The sequence below is a fragment of the Rattus norvegicus genome, chromosome 2 (assembly GCF_036323735.1).
Source record: "Rattus norvegicus strain BN/NHsdMcwi chromosome 2, GRCr8, whole genome shotgun sequence".
NCBI lineage: Eukaryota > Metazoa > Chordata > Mammalia > Rodentia > Muridae > Rattus > Rattus norvegicus.
The window spans coordinates 140,695,656-140,710,165 of NC_086020.1; the positions used below are offsets into that span (position 1 = coordinate 140,695,656).

General features: G+C 38.4%; 1 protein-coding gene across 4 annotated transcripts in view; it reads left to right on the top strand.

Moving 5' to 3' along the window:
- The window catches only part of Postn (periostin), a 31,531-nt gene extending 17,882 nt beyond the window's left edge, over window positions 1-13,649 (top strand). The window contains exons 16-23 of one of the 4 annotated variants that reach the window (XM_006232335.5): window positions 171-216; window positions 3,057-3,137; window positions 6,062-6,151; window positions 7,129-7,218; window positions 7,847-7,924; window positions 8,297-8,380; window positions 11,997-12,038; window positions 12,885-13,649. In XM_006232335.5, coding sequence (XP_006232397.1) covers window positions 171-216; window positions 3,057-3,137; window positions 6,062-6,151; window positions 7,129-7,218; window positions 7,847-7,924; window positions 8,297-8,380; window positions 11,997-12,038; window positions 12,885-12,922 — 549 coding nt within the window. In that variant the 3' untranslated portion in view covers window positions 12,923-13,649. The remainder of the gene's footprint in view (window positions 1-170; window positions 217-3,056; window positions 3,138-6,061; window positions 6,152-7,128; window positions 7,219-7,846; window positions 7,925-8,296; window positions 8,381-11,996; window positions 12,039-12,884) is intronic. The other 3 variants (XM_006232336.5, NM_001108550.1, XM_006232337.5) reach the window with 3 other exon arrangements.
- The last annotated feature ends 861 nt before the right edge of the window (window positions 13,650-14,510 follow it).

The window sequence follows — 14,510 nt, forward strand, 5'->3', positions numbered from 1 at the left end:
AATTATTTTATAATCTTAAAACTCTTAGCAATAGACCTGGTGGTTTTTATGAACCCTGATCTGACTGCATTTCTATTGAGTCACCTTAACTATTATTATTTTAGTTAGAATTACAGTGTTCTTGGTGTATAATACCCTTTGCATTACTAAACATAAACATTTATTTTCAGTTCGTTCGTGGCAGCACCTTCAAAGAAATCCCCATGACTGTCTATAGTAAGTATATGAAGAGTTTTGGCTAGATATAAAGATGCAAGTAACTTCTCTTTGCATTGAAGAAGTCTGCTGATAATCTGGTATTTAGAATTCCAAATTCTCTGAAGCTCATTGTCCTCCAAACAGGGACTGAGATCTGGAAGGCTTAGCCACACCTTCCAAGTCCACTGAACCACTTCTCTTCTCATTGGAAACAAGAGTGACACATTATCAGAGAGTAATGCACTAGCGTGAGTGGAAATCACATAGCAGGGCATACAAAAGGTCAGGACACTAGAAGACCCCCCAGAGCTTTCTAGAAATGTTAATGAGTGGGCACAGGACAGCAGCACAGCAGAGGGCTGTCACTCATCCTGCCCTGGATCTGAGCTGTGCATGTCAGATGGGCAGAAGAGTCCTAATTCTTTTTTTTCCATTAATTACTTTATTTACTCTACATCCCCATTGCAGCCCACCAACTCCTCCCAGTCCCTGCCTCACGCGGCCCCTCTCCCCTTCACCTCTGAGACCTGGGAGATCTCTCCTGGGGAACCAACCCACCCTGACACCTTAATCTACTGCAGGACTAGGCACATCCCCTCCTAATTCTTATGAGATGCTGGTTCAAAAATTACCACTTCCAAAACTGGGCAAAAGAACCCCAAATCTGCTAAGTGATTCTTTTAAGCCCCCACGTTACCAGATTATCAAGATCAAAGTTCGACTACTTAACCATGGCAAACAACATTTCTCTGTCATCGTAAATGCTGCTGTCAATCATCAAATAGCTTCCTCCTTACGTTTTTTCATTCCTACCTCTCCCCCCACCTCGCTTCTTTTCCTGTAGCTTTTAAAACTGAAGTTCTTCTCATTTTGTTTTGTCTCTACCACAAAAGTCCAATATGCTAAAACATTCCATTACTCCCTTTTATTCTGACTAGAAAATTATTCCTTTCAATATCAGGAACATCCAGTTATCTAATTATGAGCATTTTCCTTCAAGTTAATTCTGGACATGAAAAAGAGAAAAGTCCATGTATGGAGCAAAACAAAATGTCTGCTTCTCTACTTGACATAACCTGTGCAATCCGGGGGCCAGGCCTTCAGAGCTGACTTAGGGATTCCACTGGAATCATGATGATTTAGCATTTTCTAAATTCCAGCCATGGAAAAACATCGTACAATAAATAAAGGAGTCCTCATGACCTCCGTTCATCAGATAACGTATAACACCATCCTTCTCCCCTGTGCCATAATCTTTATGAAAATATTATTTATCTTTCTCATTTTATCTACATCAGTTCGACTATTGGCTGTACATGGCAACACTGCTTATAAAGAACCAAAATACTATTATAGTATTTTTCATAAATTATGTTTGCAAAATTATGCAAATCTCGTAACTTGCCAGCCCACTCAGGGACCTTAGTGTGCTCTGGGGTTTACATCCTTATGCTGGCTGTTTTAAATAGAGCTGCAGGCCAAATAGAGCAGAGTTCCATTTTCAGAATCATTTGTTAAATTGTCTCTAACATTTCTTCTGTTTTGTTGGTGCTTATTTTCCTTGTCCCCCCTACAAAATACCATACATCTTAAATTTTTATTGGGAGCACACTTTGTTATAAATTATAAAATACAAAGTATTTTACATAGAGGACAAGGGATCAGGAAATCTTTAGAGCTGTCCCAATGACTTAAGCCTTCACAGAATCAAAACTGCCAATCAAGACCCCCCCAGAAGTTCAAATCCCCCAGCATGGAAAACCTTAAAGGGATTAATCATTCCACTTGAACATTAGCAACAGGCCTTTGTGTTGCTCTGGGGGCACAGTTGTCTGTGGTAGAAGCACTTGTGAGACCAAGCATTGAAAGTGCGGAGTTGACACATTTTAGACCTTTATAATCTGACTTTCCAAGAGATGACCTGTGGTTGAAAAGCAGTCCCCACAGAGGTGTAGTCCACACCCATTCAAAGGGTTGATGTAGCTTAGCTTGTAAGAGCAGGGGCTGAGACAGGCAGAAAGCTAGTGTGCTACTGACTGTCACAGGTGTGACCGAAGTTGACACCTCTTCTACTGGAATCATCTTTTAATGCTTCTACTTAGGAGTAAGGAGGCCTAAGTAGAGCTGGAGACCTGGCTCTTTCAATCAATCAATCAATAAATAAATAAATAAATACAACAAAACAACAACAATAAAATCTGCCCAACCTAAACCCACAATAACCTCACTTGGGAAGTGATATACATTCACCAGAAAACCTTTACATGGAAAACTAACTTAAAGTTATTATAAAGCTGAAAATTAAATGTTGACCACCTCACATCTATTGCCAAAAGCTCATGACTTCCTGGCTGAAATTTATCCGCCTCTCCAACTGTGAATTTGTTTCCATATATTCTTTTCTGTATCAAATGCATGGGAGTATTCCAGAGGTCTTTTTCTTCCCATATCCTGCTTTTCATTGAAAAGTTGACATTGAAAGAAGTTGACAGAGCAATTTAAGATATTACGAACTGCATGAAATTAATCATGTTTATTTGTCTCCTGTTGCTACGCAGCCAGTGTTCTCAAGAAGCACAAAGGGAAGTCAGAGCCTTAGTGATTTGGTAGAGAGTGGTAGATTTCTAGATGGGATGCGGCATTTGGTTAGCAGCTCTTCCCCTCTGGAACATAGCCAAGTCACTGGCCTGCAGGATTCAGCATCTGGACACGAGAAGACATTAATTTGCTGTGACTATTTCCTGTGACTGCCTGACCCTAGCACCGTAAACTCAGACCCTATAGAGCCCAAAAGGGACAACTTCATCTGAGTTGTTTCTAGTTAAACTTCGTTCATGCTCCACTTTCTCTACTTTCAGCAACTAAAATTATAACCAAACTCGTGGAACCAAAAATTAAAGTCATTCAAGGCAGTCTTCAGCCTATTATCAAAACAGAAGGTAAAACCAACGTTTCCCATGGTTCCTTACATTCTGGAAAAACATATCATGTAATCAACTCATCTCTCCAAGTACACCTACCTTCTTTTTGAAACTAACATGCTAAATGTTTCTTTACAAATGGCATGCTTGTGTAACTGCAGTGTGTGGAGTGAAATATATTTTTGGCAAAGTAGATGGTGTACCCCTAATATTTTCAGTACATTTGCTTGTATTTATTTGAATCTAATTGAGGTTGTATCAACACTGGTACCCAGATGATCACTTTACAAATCAATCATGAACATTTTTGCTGCAGATTCCTTCAGAAAATATACTCTTTCTGTAGCTCTATCTTCACACATACCCCCCATCACCATCACATACTCTCTTTATGCCACTGAAAGAATGTTGTTTAAAAATACACAGCCATCTTTTCCAGTGAGCATTCTAAAAGGATATAGAAAGTATATACATTAATGAAAGCTTTAAAAATTACAATTAATGAATACTTTAAAACTTAGATGAAAAAACAGAAGATAGTGGTGTTTAGCAGGTCAAACTCTGAGTCCTACATTTCTTCTCTGAACATACTGTATAGACTTCTCATCTTGCGAATGCCACTTTTCTTTCTATACTTACTATGTTCACTGATGTCAACCTCTTGGATATTACCTTGACTTCATGCATTTTTATTATCTCAAAGATCAAACTTTAGCAACAATGCCCACGTTCGTGCTTGTGGCAGGGATAATTTGTCACAGAGAACACATCTGTTGTCATCTTCCTTGAGATAGATGCAAGCAGTCTTTCTTTTTTCTGTCTCTATTTTCTTAAATTCACACTGTGTCCCAGTTATAGCACAGCCTTTAAGAGAGGGACAGCTTGTGCTCTATTGAATCCTAGGAGCACTGTTCTAGCTGTCCTTGTACCTGGGTTTGCATTTGCTTTTCATTCTGTGGCATGAGATGCCAATTCAAAATACATGTGTCTCTTCCTTTTAGACCAACACAGCGCAAACTCACTGAGAACGTAAGGTGGATTTCCTGCCTGGCTAGCTGTGGATATCGTTCATTCTTGAGTCTACAGTTGAGTTAGCCTTTAAAATCCATGCTTAGCTTTAAAAAAGAATTTCAATCATTTATTGTTTTTTATTTATTGATGAATAAAAATTGGGGATTTCAAGTAGAAATTAAGTTTAAAAAGTGTGTTGGCTGACAATATATATTTGATTATGTTAGTAAAAAAAAAGATCAACCAATTTTAGGCAAACAAATATTGGATGTTTTTAAATTATAGTCAATAAAATTTGCTATTCCTGATGCACAGCTTCCAAAACTGAAGTCATCCACAAGTGCCCTGTTCCCATTTTCAGTCTTTTCTCCTTCCATGATTCTTCATTCAATGTGTGTGTCCTCCCAGTCTGTCAACAGGGGTCTGATGTCACTCTTCAGTTGGGAGCACCCTTGAGTCTACCTGGGGTTCTTCCTCATAATGGTTCGGAGGGAGGGTGATGGGGTCATCTCATCTGTAAATATTCTTCAGTGTAGGGCAGAAAGCATCACCTCCGTGCTGTTGCATATCAAAAGAGGGAGGTACCCGCCCACAGATCCCACTTACGACTCTCATTCCCCTTTCAGTGTTTGAACTTTGTGAATCCACTGATGCTCTTTGGGTTCTTACTAAATGTGTCAGAGTCCAAGACATAAGTTTACAATTATTTTTTGTCAAAAAGATACAAATTTTTTATCAAAAAGACACTAAATCAAAATTCAGAATTAAGAACAAGTCAGAAAATGAATATATATTTCATGTATATGTATATGAAATGTTTAGTAAAATTTCTTTTATAATATTTGACAATGAAAGGTGCTTCCAGAATTTCGACTTGACTTTTCTAAAGAGATAACAGCTAGTCAGAGCGCTAACTCATTCCCTTGTCTTAAGTCATTGGTCATACTTGCATTTGGGGCTATCACATGTTAAAACCTACTCAGACCTTTATGTGAACAATCACTGTTGGGCCACATAGAAAACATTATGGCCTGAAATACTTACCGGTTGAAGAACAGATCTCTGCCTTATGTCATTTATTATTTATTTCCTAGCTCTGGGTAATGGTGTACTTTGATGATTTCTCAATAAACAAATCAATCCTCTCAAGATAATCCATTATAACTCCAGCTTATTGAAAAGTGCAAGTTAAATGTACTGAACTGAATGATTCTTACTCCTCCATAAAATATTCCTGATCAACTAATGTAGTAGTAAGCTTTCTAACATTCAAACTGATTTTCTCTGGGAACAAAATCACTTTGCAAGTCAAGTGCAACCCACTGTGCATTTGAAGGGTTGCGTAACTGTTAGTGAGTTGATGCTGATATCTATCTATATCCTCCCACTAGTCCAGGTAAGTCAATCTTCCTCTAAGGCCTAAGACATAGCATCTTCAAGGTAAGTAGATTAGATTTCTTTATGTCCAACGCTATACTCATCAAAGAGAATGTAAGATCATGAATGATAAAAAGCATTAAATAAAATATGTGAGCAAAGATTGGCAGGTTATGTCCTCTGGCAAAGTGTGACTGAACCATTTGCCAACTGAGCATCTCCAATCTGTAAATGTTGATTCCCAGAGAAACCCACGTAAGATACTGTCTGTAATCATACCTCACAACCACTAACGAGGGGTGATGGTGAACACAACTGGCTTGAGCATCACTGTAAATGCTAAAGCAGGGGTTGGGGAAGACGCAGCATAACTGAGTCCTTTGTGTTCCCAAATATCGTCTAACCTAAGAATAGCAGGAAATGTTTAAAACTGGTTTCACAAAACCTGAAACACTGAAGTCTGAATAACAAGAAACGTGGAAGTAAATTTCTTGTTTGGGAAAATTAAAGGTTTGCCTCAGTGCACTAATCTGTCTCCTAACACGATGTCTCAGGACCTGCAATGACGAAGATCCACATTGAAGGCGAGCCTGACTTCAGGCTGATTAAAGAAGGTGAAACAGTGACAGAAGTGATCCACGGAGGTACTTTAAGCCTTAGGCCTTTGCGTATGCCGGGGTAGCAGCATCCCTGTAACGTTTTAAAATGGTGTTGATTTAGGATTATTAAACAGCAAATTTTATCTTGATTTTAATTTTATACAAGTTGAGAGATTTTTGGTTACTAGGTATGAGTTTTGCTATAATCAGGAAGATAGTGTAGCTTGTCTTTAAGCGTGTTCAATAATAAAGGATTAAGCTCCTAGATCAGTTCTTATGAATATGCAAAGTGACAGTCTTGATGTACAATGATCACAATGATGTCAACACACACAGCCATACTGTTCTCAGAAGAGAAGGGGTTGGTGTTTTTTGTTTAAGACTCTAGTAATACGGGCTAGTGAGATAGAAAAAACACCTTCTTCCAAGCCTGTGTTAGATTCCTGGGTCACAAATGCTGAAAGGATTAAGTTGTCTTCTGACCTCCACAGGTACACCATAGCTCAGACAGACAGACAGACACACACACACACATACATACACATGGACACAATTTACATACGTATACATATACATATACACATATACACATATGAACACACATGCACACACTCATATATACACATACACACACAAACATGCATACATTCACACACATTCACACTCACACATACTCACATATACATACACACAAACACAAACACACACGCGCACACATACACACCTTAGTAAAATAAAATTGCAATCAACCTTTTAGAGACTGTATTAACAAACCAGTTGGGTTTTTTAGGAAGGTTTCCTTTCCAATCACAGCTCAGCTTGCCAGTTAACCCTCCTGCTCACCTGAGACACAGAGTTCCTCAGACTGGCTGGAATTTATTCAGTCTATTCCAGCAATGGCTAGGACTGTCTCTTAAACAAAGGGGCTATGAGAAACACATCCTTGAGTAAAATCTCCAGCTCTGGAGATATAGACATTGTAAGAGGATGAATCACGTGTGGTATTCTTTCTCTTCTTTCAGAACCAGTCATTAAAAAGTACACCAAAATCATAGACGGGGTTCCTGTTGAAATAACTGAAAAAGAGACCCGGGAAGAACGCATCATCACAGGTGATTTTTGATTCCGTTTCTGAGCGGTACTCAGATTATACACACGTTGTAAGTTATAACACCCCTAAGACATGTGCACTACACCAACCCAGCCTCTGTCACGGCGAGTACTAAAGTTGCTCCCTTTCCCGTTTTGCTTTTACAGAGAAGATAATGTACAAAATGTCACCCCGTCTTACTCTAAGACTTTTCCATAGACACGTCTGTAATCATGTCCATGAAACTCTGTGTGCACACACAAGCCTTCTGATATTCTGCTTCTAGTTTAAAGCCTGTTGAGTTTCTGAATACTAAGAGAAACTTCCTTTGGGGTTCTATTAGTGTTAAAGTCTGTACATCTACAAAGCAAAGTATATATGAGTCTGTCTAAAACAGCTGACAAATTTAGTAAACTTTAGATGAGGTTTACATCTATGAATTACCCTAAAATTCTAAATTCAATATTCTGTATATTTTATTTAAAGAAATCCGCAAATACAGCCTGTGCCTCATATTTTGCAGTCAGCTTTTGTGGGGCACAGACGTACCCATCGTTGCTATGGTGCCTATGGCTGCACTCACTCTGAGGAGCTGAACGGTCACAGCACAGACCTGTGGCCCACGTAGTCTAAAACCCTCTTTCCTTTAGGTCCTGAGATAAAATACACTAGGATTTCCACAGGAGGTGGGGAAACAGAAGAGACCCTGCAGAAATTCTTGCAAAAAGGTCAGTATGCCTAGAGCCACCTGTCCTATATCTAAGGTCAGCTTGAAGGCTGAGTACATGTCTTATGCCACCGTGCTCCAGTATTCCCATTCCACACCAGCATAAGGGCTCGTCCAAAAAAAGGGGACGAGACCAGATGTGGTACCTGTACAGATTGTTGGCTGGCATAGCTGTAATGTAATGGCAGCTGCCTTACATTGCCTGTATACTGATTGACAGCTGATGAAAACAGGATACCAGACACCAACACTAGAACTTAGGAGGAGCTGCAAAGTGTCTGGAATTCTTTACTGAGCAGGTGGCAGTATGCACTGTGTCAAATTCCTTTTTATTGTGTGACCCAATTTCTGCTGTGAACGTGTGTCCTCTCAGAGGTCTCCAAGGTCACAAAGTTCATTGAAGGTGGCGATGGTCACTTATTTGAAGATGAGGCGATTAAAAGACTGCTTCAGGGAGGTTAGTACACATTGAACACTAACCCCCTTAACAGGTGTGGTGGAGCTTTTTAAAGACTGGACGTGTAGGCTGTTCCTTTATTTAGATTAAAAAGACGGCACCGTCTGCTGTCTCCGGCAAATTGACTGGTGTGTGTGAGTGGTCAGTCCAGAAAGCCATTACTGCTTAAACAGTCTTTAAAAAGTTTTATGATGTAAAACTGGGAACCAGTGAATACTTTTTTGACTTGACACAGAAAACGGAGCAGATATTTTGACTATGTGAAAGAGAAATGATTTTGCTACCTGGCACATAAGTTTAAATTTGAGAAAGCTTTCCTTATTTCCAAAAAACGTATTCACTGTCCCCATAACAAAGACAGGCATGTTTTGGAGTTTGTAGGTGCATAGTTAAGCATTAAAGAAAAGTGCTTTTAGCAACTTGCATTTCCAAAACTACATTCTGACAAGTGACTATGTATTCCTGCTTACTGTTTGAGTGACAATCTATACTCGGGATTGCAAAATCCCTAGCATATAAAATTAACCTATGAAGTTTGGAATGTTCTCTGTGGCATTAAATTGACTTACTTTCAAAAGAAAAAAAGGATTCAAACTATACAAACTCGCAGTGATAGCTATTCAAAAAATGGGAATTTTTTTAAAAAATCATTTGGATCATTGACAGCTAACTAAATACATATTTCGTTCAATTTACTAACAATGAAACATCAGACTAGAAATTATTCAAAGCAAATAGATATCTACAGCAAATATGTTCTTCACATCCACAGCCATAGTGAGACTGAAGAACCCAGTATGCGCCTCCCTGTCATAAAAACATAGCAGACCTTAAAGGGAGAGCAAATGCATTGCGGAATTTAATTTGAATCCTTGGTTTTCCTTTTTAACCCTTGCCATAGTCAGCAGCTTTGTGGAATGGCGGTGCTTTTTAGAGAATTAATTAGAGTTTGTCCCTGTTTACACTGTTTCATCCCTATAGGCTTAAACTATGGGTAAGTATATCTCTTCCCTTTAATTAATAAGACTCCGAAAGTCTTCCTTGAAATGGCACTTAAATATTAAAGAACTGATCCCCCCTCCCAGAATATATGTACATTTTTTTAAAAATGGTGTTTTCAGTGGGAGGGAGTGGGTGGGTGGGTGAGGGAGCACCCTCATAGAAGCAGGGGGAGGGGAATGGGATAGCGGGTTCCTGGAGGGGAAACTAGGAAAGGGGGATAACATTTAAGATGTAAAGAAAAATAGCCAATAAAAGAAAAAAAGAAAAGGAAAAGATGAAATTTAAAATAATAATAATAATAATAAGCACACACAAAAAGGTGTTTTCTCTCTACTTAATGGGGTTCTTTTTATTTCTGTTGTTCTCTGTTTCCTTTACTTCTCTGGATGTGACTTGTCCACAGATCTATGAGGAATGGGTTCCAAGAGCCACTTTAGAAGGCTTAGCAAATTATTTCTAAGGATTTTTCTTTTCTTAAAAAGGAGGATGTGGGGTTGGGGATTTAGCTCAGCGGTAGAGCGCTTGCCTAGCGAGCACAAGGCCCTGGGTTCGGTCCCCAGCTCCGAAAAAAAGAAAAATAAAAGGAGGATGTGGTCCTGGAGAGATGGCTCTGAGGTTAAGAACACTGTTCGCTCAGAGTAATGGGCTTTGTTTCTCAGCTCCCACAGAGCAGCCTTGACTGCCTGTGACTCCAGTTGCAGGGTCTCTGACACCCTTTTCTAGTCTTTATAGGCACTGCACACATGTGATGCATATAAACTCTCTCTCTCTCTCTCTCTCTCTCTCTCTCTCTCTCACACACACACACACACACACACACACACACACACACACACACAAATAATAAATAAGAAGTCTTTTAAAAGATGCACTATAGGTACCAGTGTGTGCAATGTAGTTACTAGCACCTGGGCATGAGCTAGACAAGTTAGCTTTCTCTAGTTTTCTGAATGTTTCTTCACCCACATCCACCAGAGAGTCACTTCCTAATACTCTCTCATTGAGAGATATCTGAGAGCCAGGAGAGTACACTCGGACTCCGTGTTTTATTAGAATTTCATTCCAAGATGCTTCTGAGCTTCACTGGACATTTCTAATTTGGATCCTTTCATAGCAGAGTAATCGGCAAAACCTCATTGTCAGACTCTACCAAATTTATGTTAGGAAATCTGAAAGCAGTTGTCCATTTGAAAGGGGAATCTAGAAGATTCTTTTTGAACCTGATATCAATTTTTTCAATCAAATAGAATTTAATAAGCTCACTATAAACCACACCCTTACTCAACATTTAAGGTTACATCATCTATCTCATTGTGATGAACTTTATAACCCATTATTTTATTATCAAATAAACTTGTAGTTAAAGAAAATGTTTGTTTGATATGTTTTAACCTAGATTCTCTAATTCAAGGACATTTTCCTCTTATTAGCCAATTTCAAGGGGGCTGCTATGGTTCTGTGTCCAACTATAGTCCTAACATGATTTGGCAAATGGTTACCTGCCTTGGGGAGAATTGACATGTTGGAAACGTGTTAACACTGGAGCATAGCTCATAAATTCCTTAAAATGGAGTGGGTTTTTTCACTTGCTTTCTTTTGTTCATCTTGCACTATGCTTAGTGCGAGCATTTTTCAAATGTATAAAATCGAAAAAAGTACCAGTGAAGAAAATTGGTTTTATTGTTGAATATTGATGATACACAAAAACCAAGTAAAGTTTTAAAGGAAAATAAAGTGAAGGAAATCCAAAAAAATGAAACCACCATAGGAACCAATCAGTTTTTAATCCCAAACACCCTCAAAATGAAGATAAAACACGATCTTAGGCTTATTAGGTGGTCACATCAGGAGTTAGATTAAAGGGATGAGAGCATTATTTTCTAACTATAAAAACACAAATCATATGAACCTTGTAAAACTATGGAGAACATTGGAGCTGGAGAGATGGCTCAATGGTTAAGAGCACGGAATGCTGTTCCAAAGGATCTAAGTTTGAGTCTAAGCCCCCACATGGCAGCTCACATCTGTCTGTAACTTCAGATCTACACTGCTGTGCTCTGCAGACATTAGGCATACATGTGGTGCACAGACATACATGCATATAAAAATCCCTAAACATAAAAGAAAGTGTAAAGAAAAGTGAAAGGTTTTATCATTTATATATCTTGTTAATTTCTCTGATTTTATAAGCTAAACAGTGGAATCAAGGGGAATGGACATAAGCACACTTCTAAATTGCTCATGGTCTACAATTTTACAGAGGCACAAATAACACATACAATGACTGAAATATGGGTAGCTGTCTTGGAAAGTAGTGTCACATTTTACCAAAATGTCAGCAACAGTATAACCATTTATTCCATGCAAAAATAGCACAAATTAAGGGACTCCAAAAGACACAATAAAACACAGTATTTTGTTGAACATTCACTATGGTGTGTGGGGAGCAGATGGCCTGTCAGTAAGTGAAATTCTAAGGACCAGTAAGTTTACTACTCACACAGCTACACATTGAATCAATGCTTACATACACTTAGACTTTTGTGCTTGGAAATGGCCTCTGGATTTTACCTGGAATCACAAAGCATTTCTAACTACACATCTTTAATTTTAGACACACCTGCAAAGAAGATACAAGCCAACAAAAGGGTTCAAGGTAGGTGAATCGACTACATTGATGCGTGTTTGACATATTCTCTATGGTGTAAGTGGCAGAGAGGGGTGTTTAATGCAGTTTGTTGAGTTTTGGGTTTGGACAGACAATATTTAGTGACTTTGATGCAAAGTTTGCTTTGATAAGTGTCAAGTAAACTGTATATGTTCTCCTTTATTACTTGATTTAAGTTGAACAAGCCTTAAAAGGATGGCAGATAGACTTGTATAAATGGTTACATCTATTCACCCACTGAGTTAAGTCAGAAACAAATGCTGGGGTTACAATTGAGACAGAAATCAATTAGTATTCAAATAAGTACTTATCTAATTTAATTCTCTATTGCATACTTGACATTTACAATGTAATTTCTTAAATTTATGCCAATTTTCTAATATCTTAAGTAAGTAAACATATCAACGTATTGAAAGAGCAAAGAGTTTCTTTGTAGGACTTACAAACCTTGAATTGAAAGTTTCTAATTCTTGAGTTATTGCAGACTAATAATGAAAAGAACTCCAAAGACTCTCAAATACTATATATGAAGATCTAGCCTTAAGCTAACCTGGTATGTAGAATGTTGACATTAAGTGACCAGTTGCATATGTTTTTAATTAAAAGATTTATCAGCAATTTTTATGGGCACACAAAACTTCTTCAAATTTCTAGAGACTCAAAATCATCTAAATTTACATTTTAATACACCTTTAATTACAGCAATCAGTCTTTCTCACCCTAAAGTGAAGATAGTATTCACTTTTGACAGATATGTTGTGCACCGGCGCCCTGTTCTTACCTGTGATATTTTGTCCTATTCACTTCTAACTGCACTCACTTCCTTCTCCTCAGGGTCTAGAAGGCGATCAAGAGAAGGCCGTTCTCAGTGAAAATTCAAAGGCCAGACAACAGAGTTTATATAATCCTAAATCAACAATCTGATTTTTAAGGGAAATTATAAGAGCCCCATTGACTTCGGAATCTGAAATGGCAACAAACAGAAGCTAATTGTCAAGCAAATCTGAACGCAGAGTTAATTTGTTTCTGAATGAGAAACATAGGAAAATGATAGTCTCCTGTGGGGTAGGAACTGAAGGAAATATAGGACCATGCAGGGATTTTATCTCAATGAGAGAAGTTCTGATTATATTAGGAATCCACCAAAGACCATCATTGTGACTGGATCCACACAGCTAAGTCTTTGCTCAGTGAACATGGTCAAGAAGAGGCTGGAAAAACCCAAAGCACACAGTTACCTTTCCATGGGAGGCTAAGCTATCAAAAGCGGTGTTCAGTTATACAACAAGCAAGCCAAGCCACCAAATTACAAACAGTGGTGTTACATATTTCTCGTGCAATGTGGGTTTCCTGCTAAATTTTGTTGTTTTTACACTTGATTTATATCCTCGAGATGATTGTCATATGCTTTTTGCAGTACAAATGTTTCTCTCAAACATTTCAATAAAAACATTCTTCAGGTATAAAGAGAATTACTTCAGACTTGGTAATTCAGAAAACTCAAGGTTTAAGTTAAAAGTGAGTTTAGACTTTGGAATAGGACTTCATACCTTTTTTTATTGTTAACAAGTACTCAATAAAGGAATCTGAATAACATAAGTGTTGCTCAAGTTTTTCAAACTATTATGTAATATGAACGATCATTTCATAATGGGATAATCAGAATTATCAATAATGTGTCTAATTTAACCATGGAACTGTGTTAAGGCATCCATATAGAAAGTTACTCTGCTTGGAAGACTAAGGCCAGACAGTTATTCATAATGTACCATACTTCATGAAATAAACAGGTCATAGTACACAAGACATCAATTCATTAACTATTCTTGTGCTCAGGGTAATGAGAGTCACAGATGCCCTTCAATAAGACTTAAAGTAGCCAGAGTCCTTACTGTGTGTCAAAGAAAAGAAATCGACTGGTTTATCCAGACTGTTAGATTGGCCTTTACCCTCAGACACTAACGAGTATCATCTGCAGGTTGGACTGGCTGAGAAAACAAGTTCAATCAGCAATGTAATAGAAACAAAGTGGGAATAGTGCTGGAATCAAACACTGTCCTATACCGGGCACGAGAGATGAGAAACTGAGGGAGTACAGAGTGAAGACCCATACTTCATTCTAAATGACCGGTGTGGCTCAGGAAACTGAACTTAGCCCTAAGGTACCACTGTGGGGGCTAGGATGTATCTTGTGCAATAGTTCTTCACGTGAGAAATGACAGGGTTGAGGAAGCCTGGCTAGAAAAATCAAGGTTTCTGTCTACTGAAGAAGTCCTCAGTGGGTTTGGGTTTCTAAGACACTGTGGAACATCGGAGAGTGGCAAGGTTACCTCTACCATTCATTTAGACTCCCAGATAGGAGTGGAAATGCCCAGTAGCCCAGAATCTTCAGAGAGAGTCACAGCAGGTAGGGAGGCTCTGCACAGTATCAGGGCCTAACCCTTTCCAGTGGCAGATCCT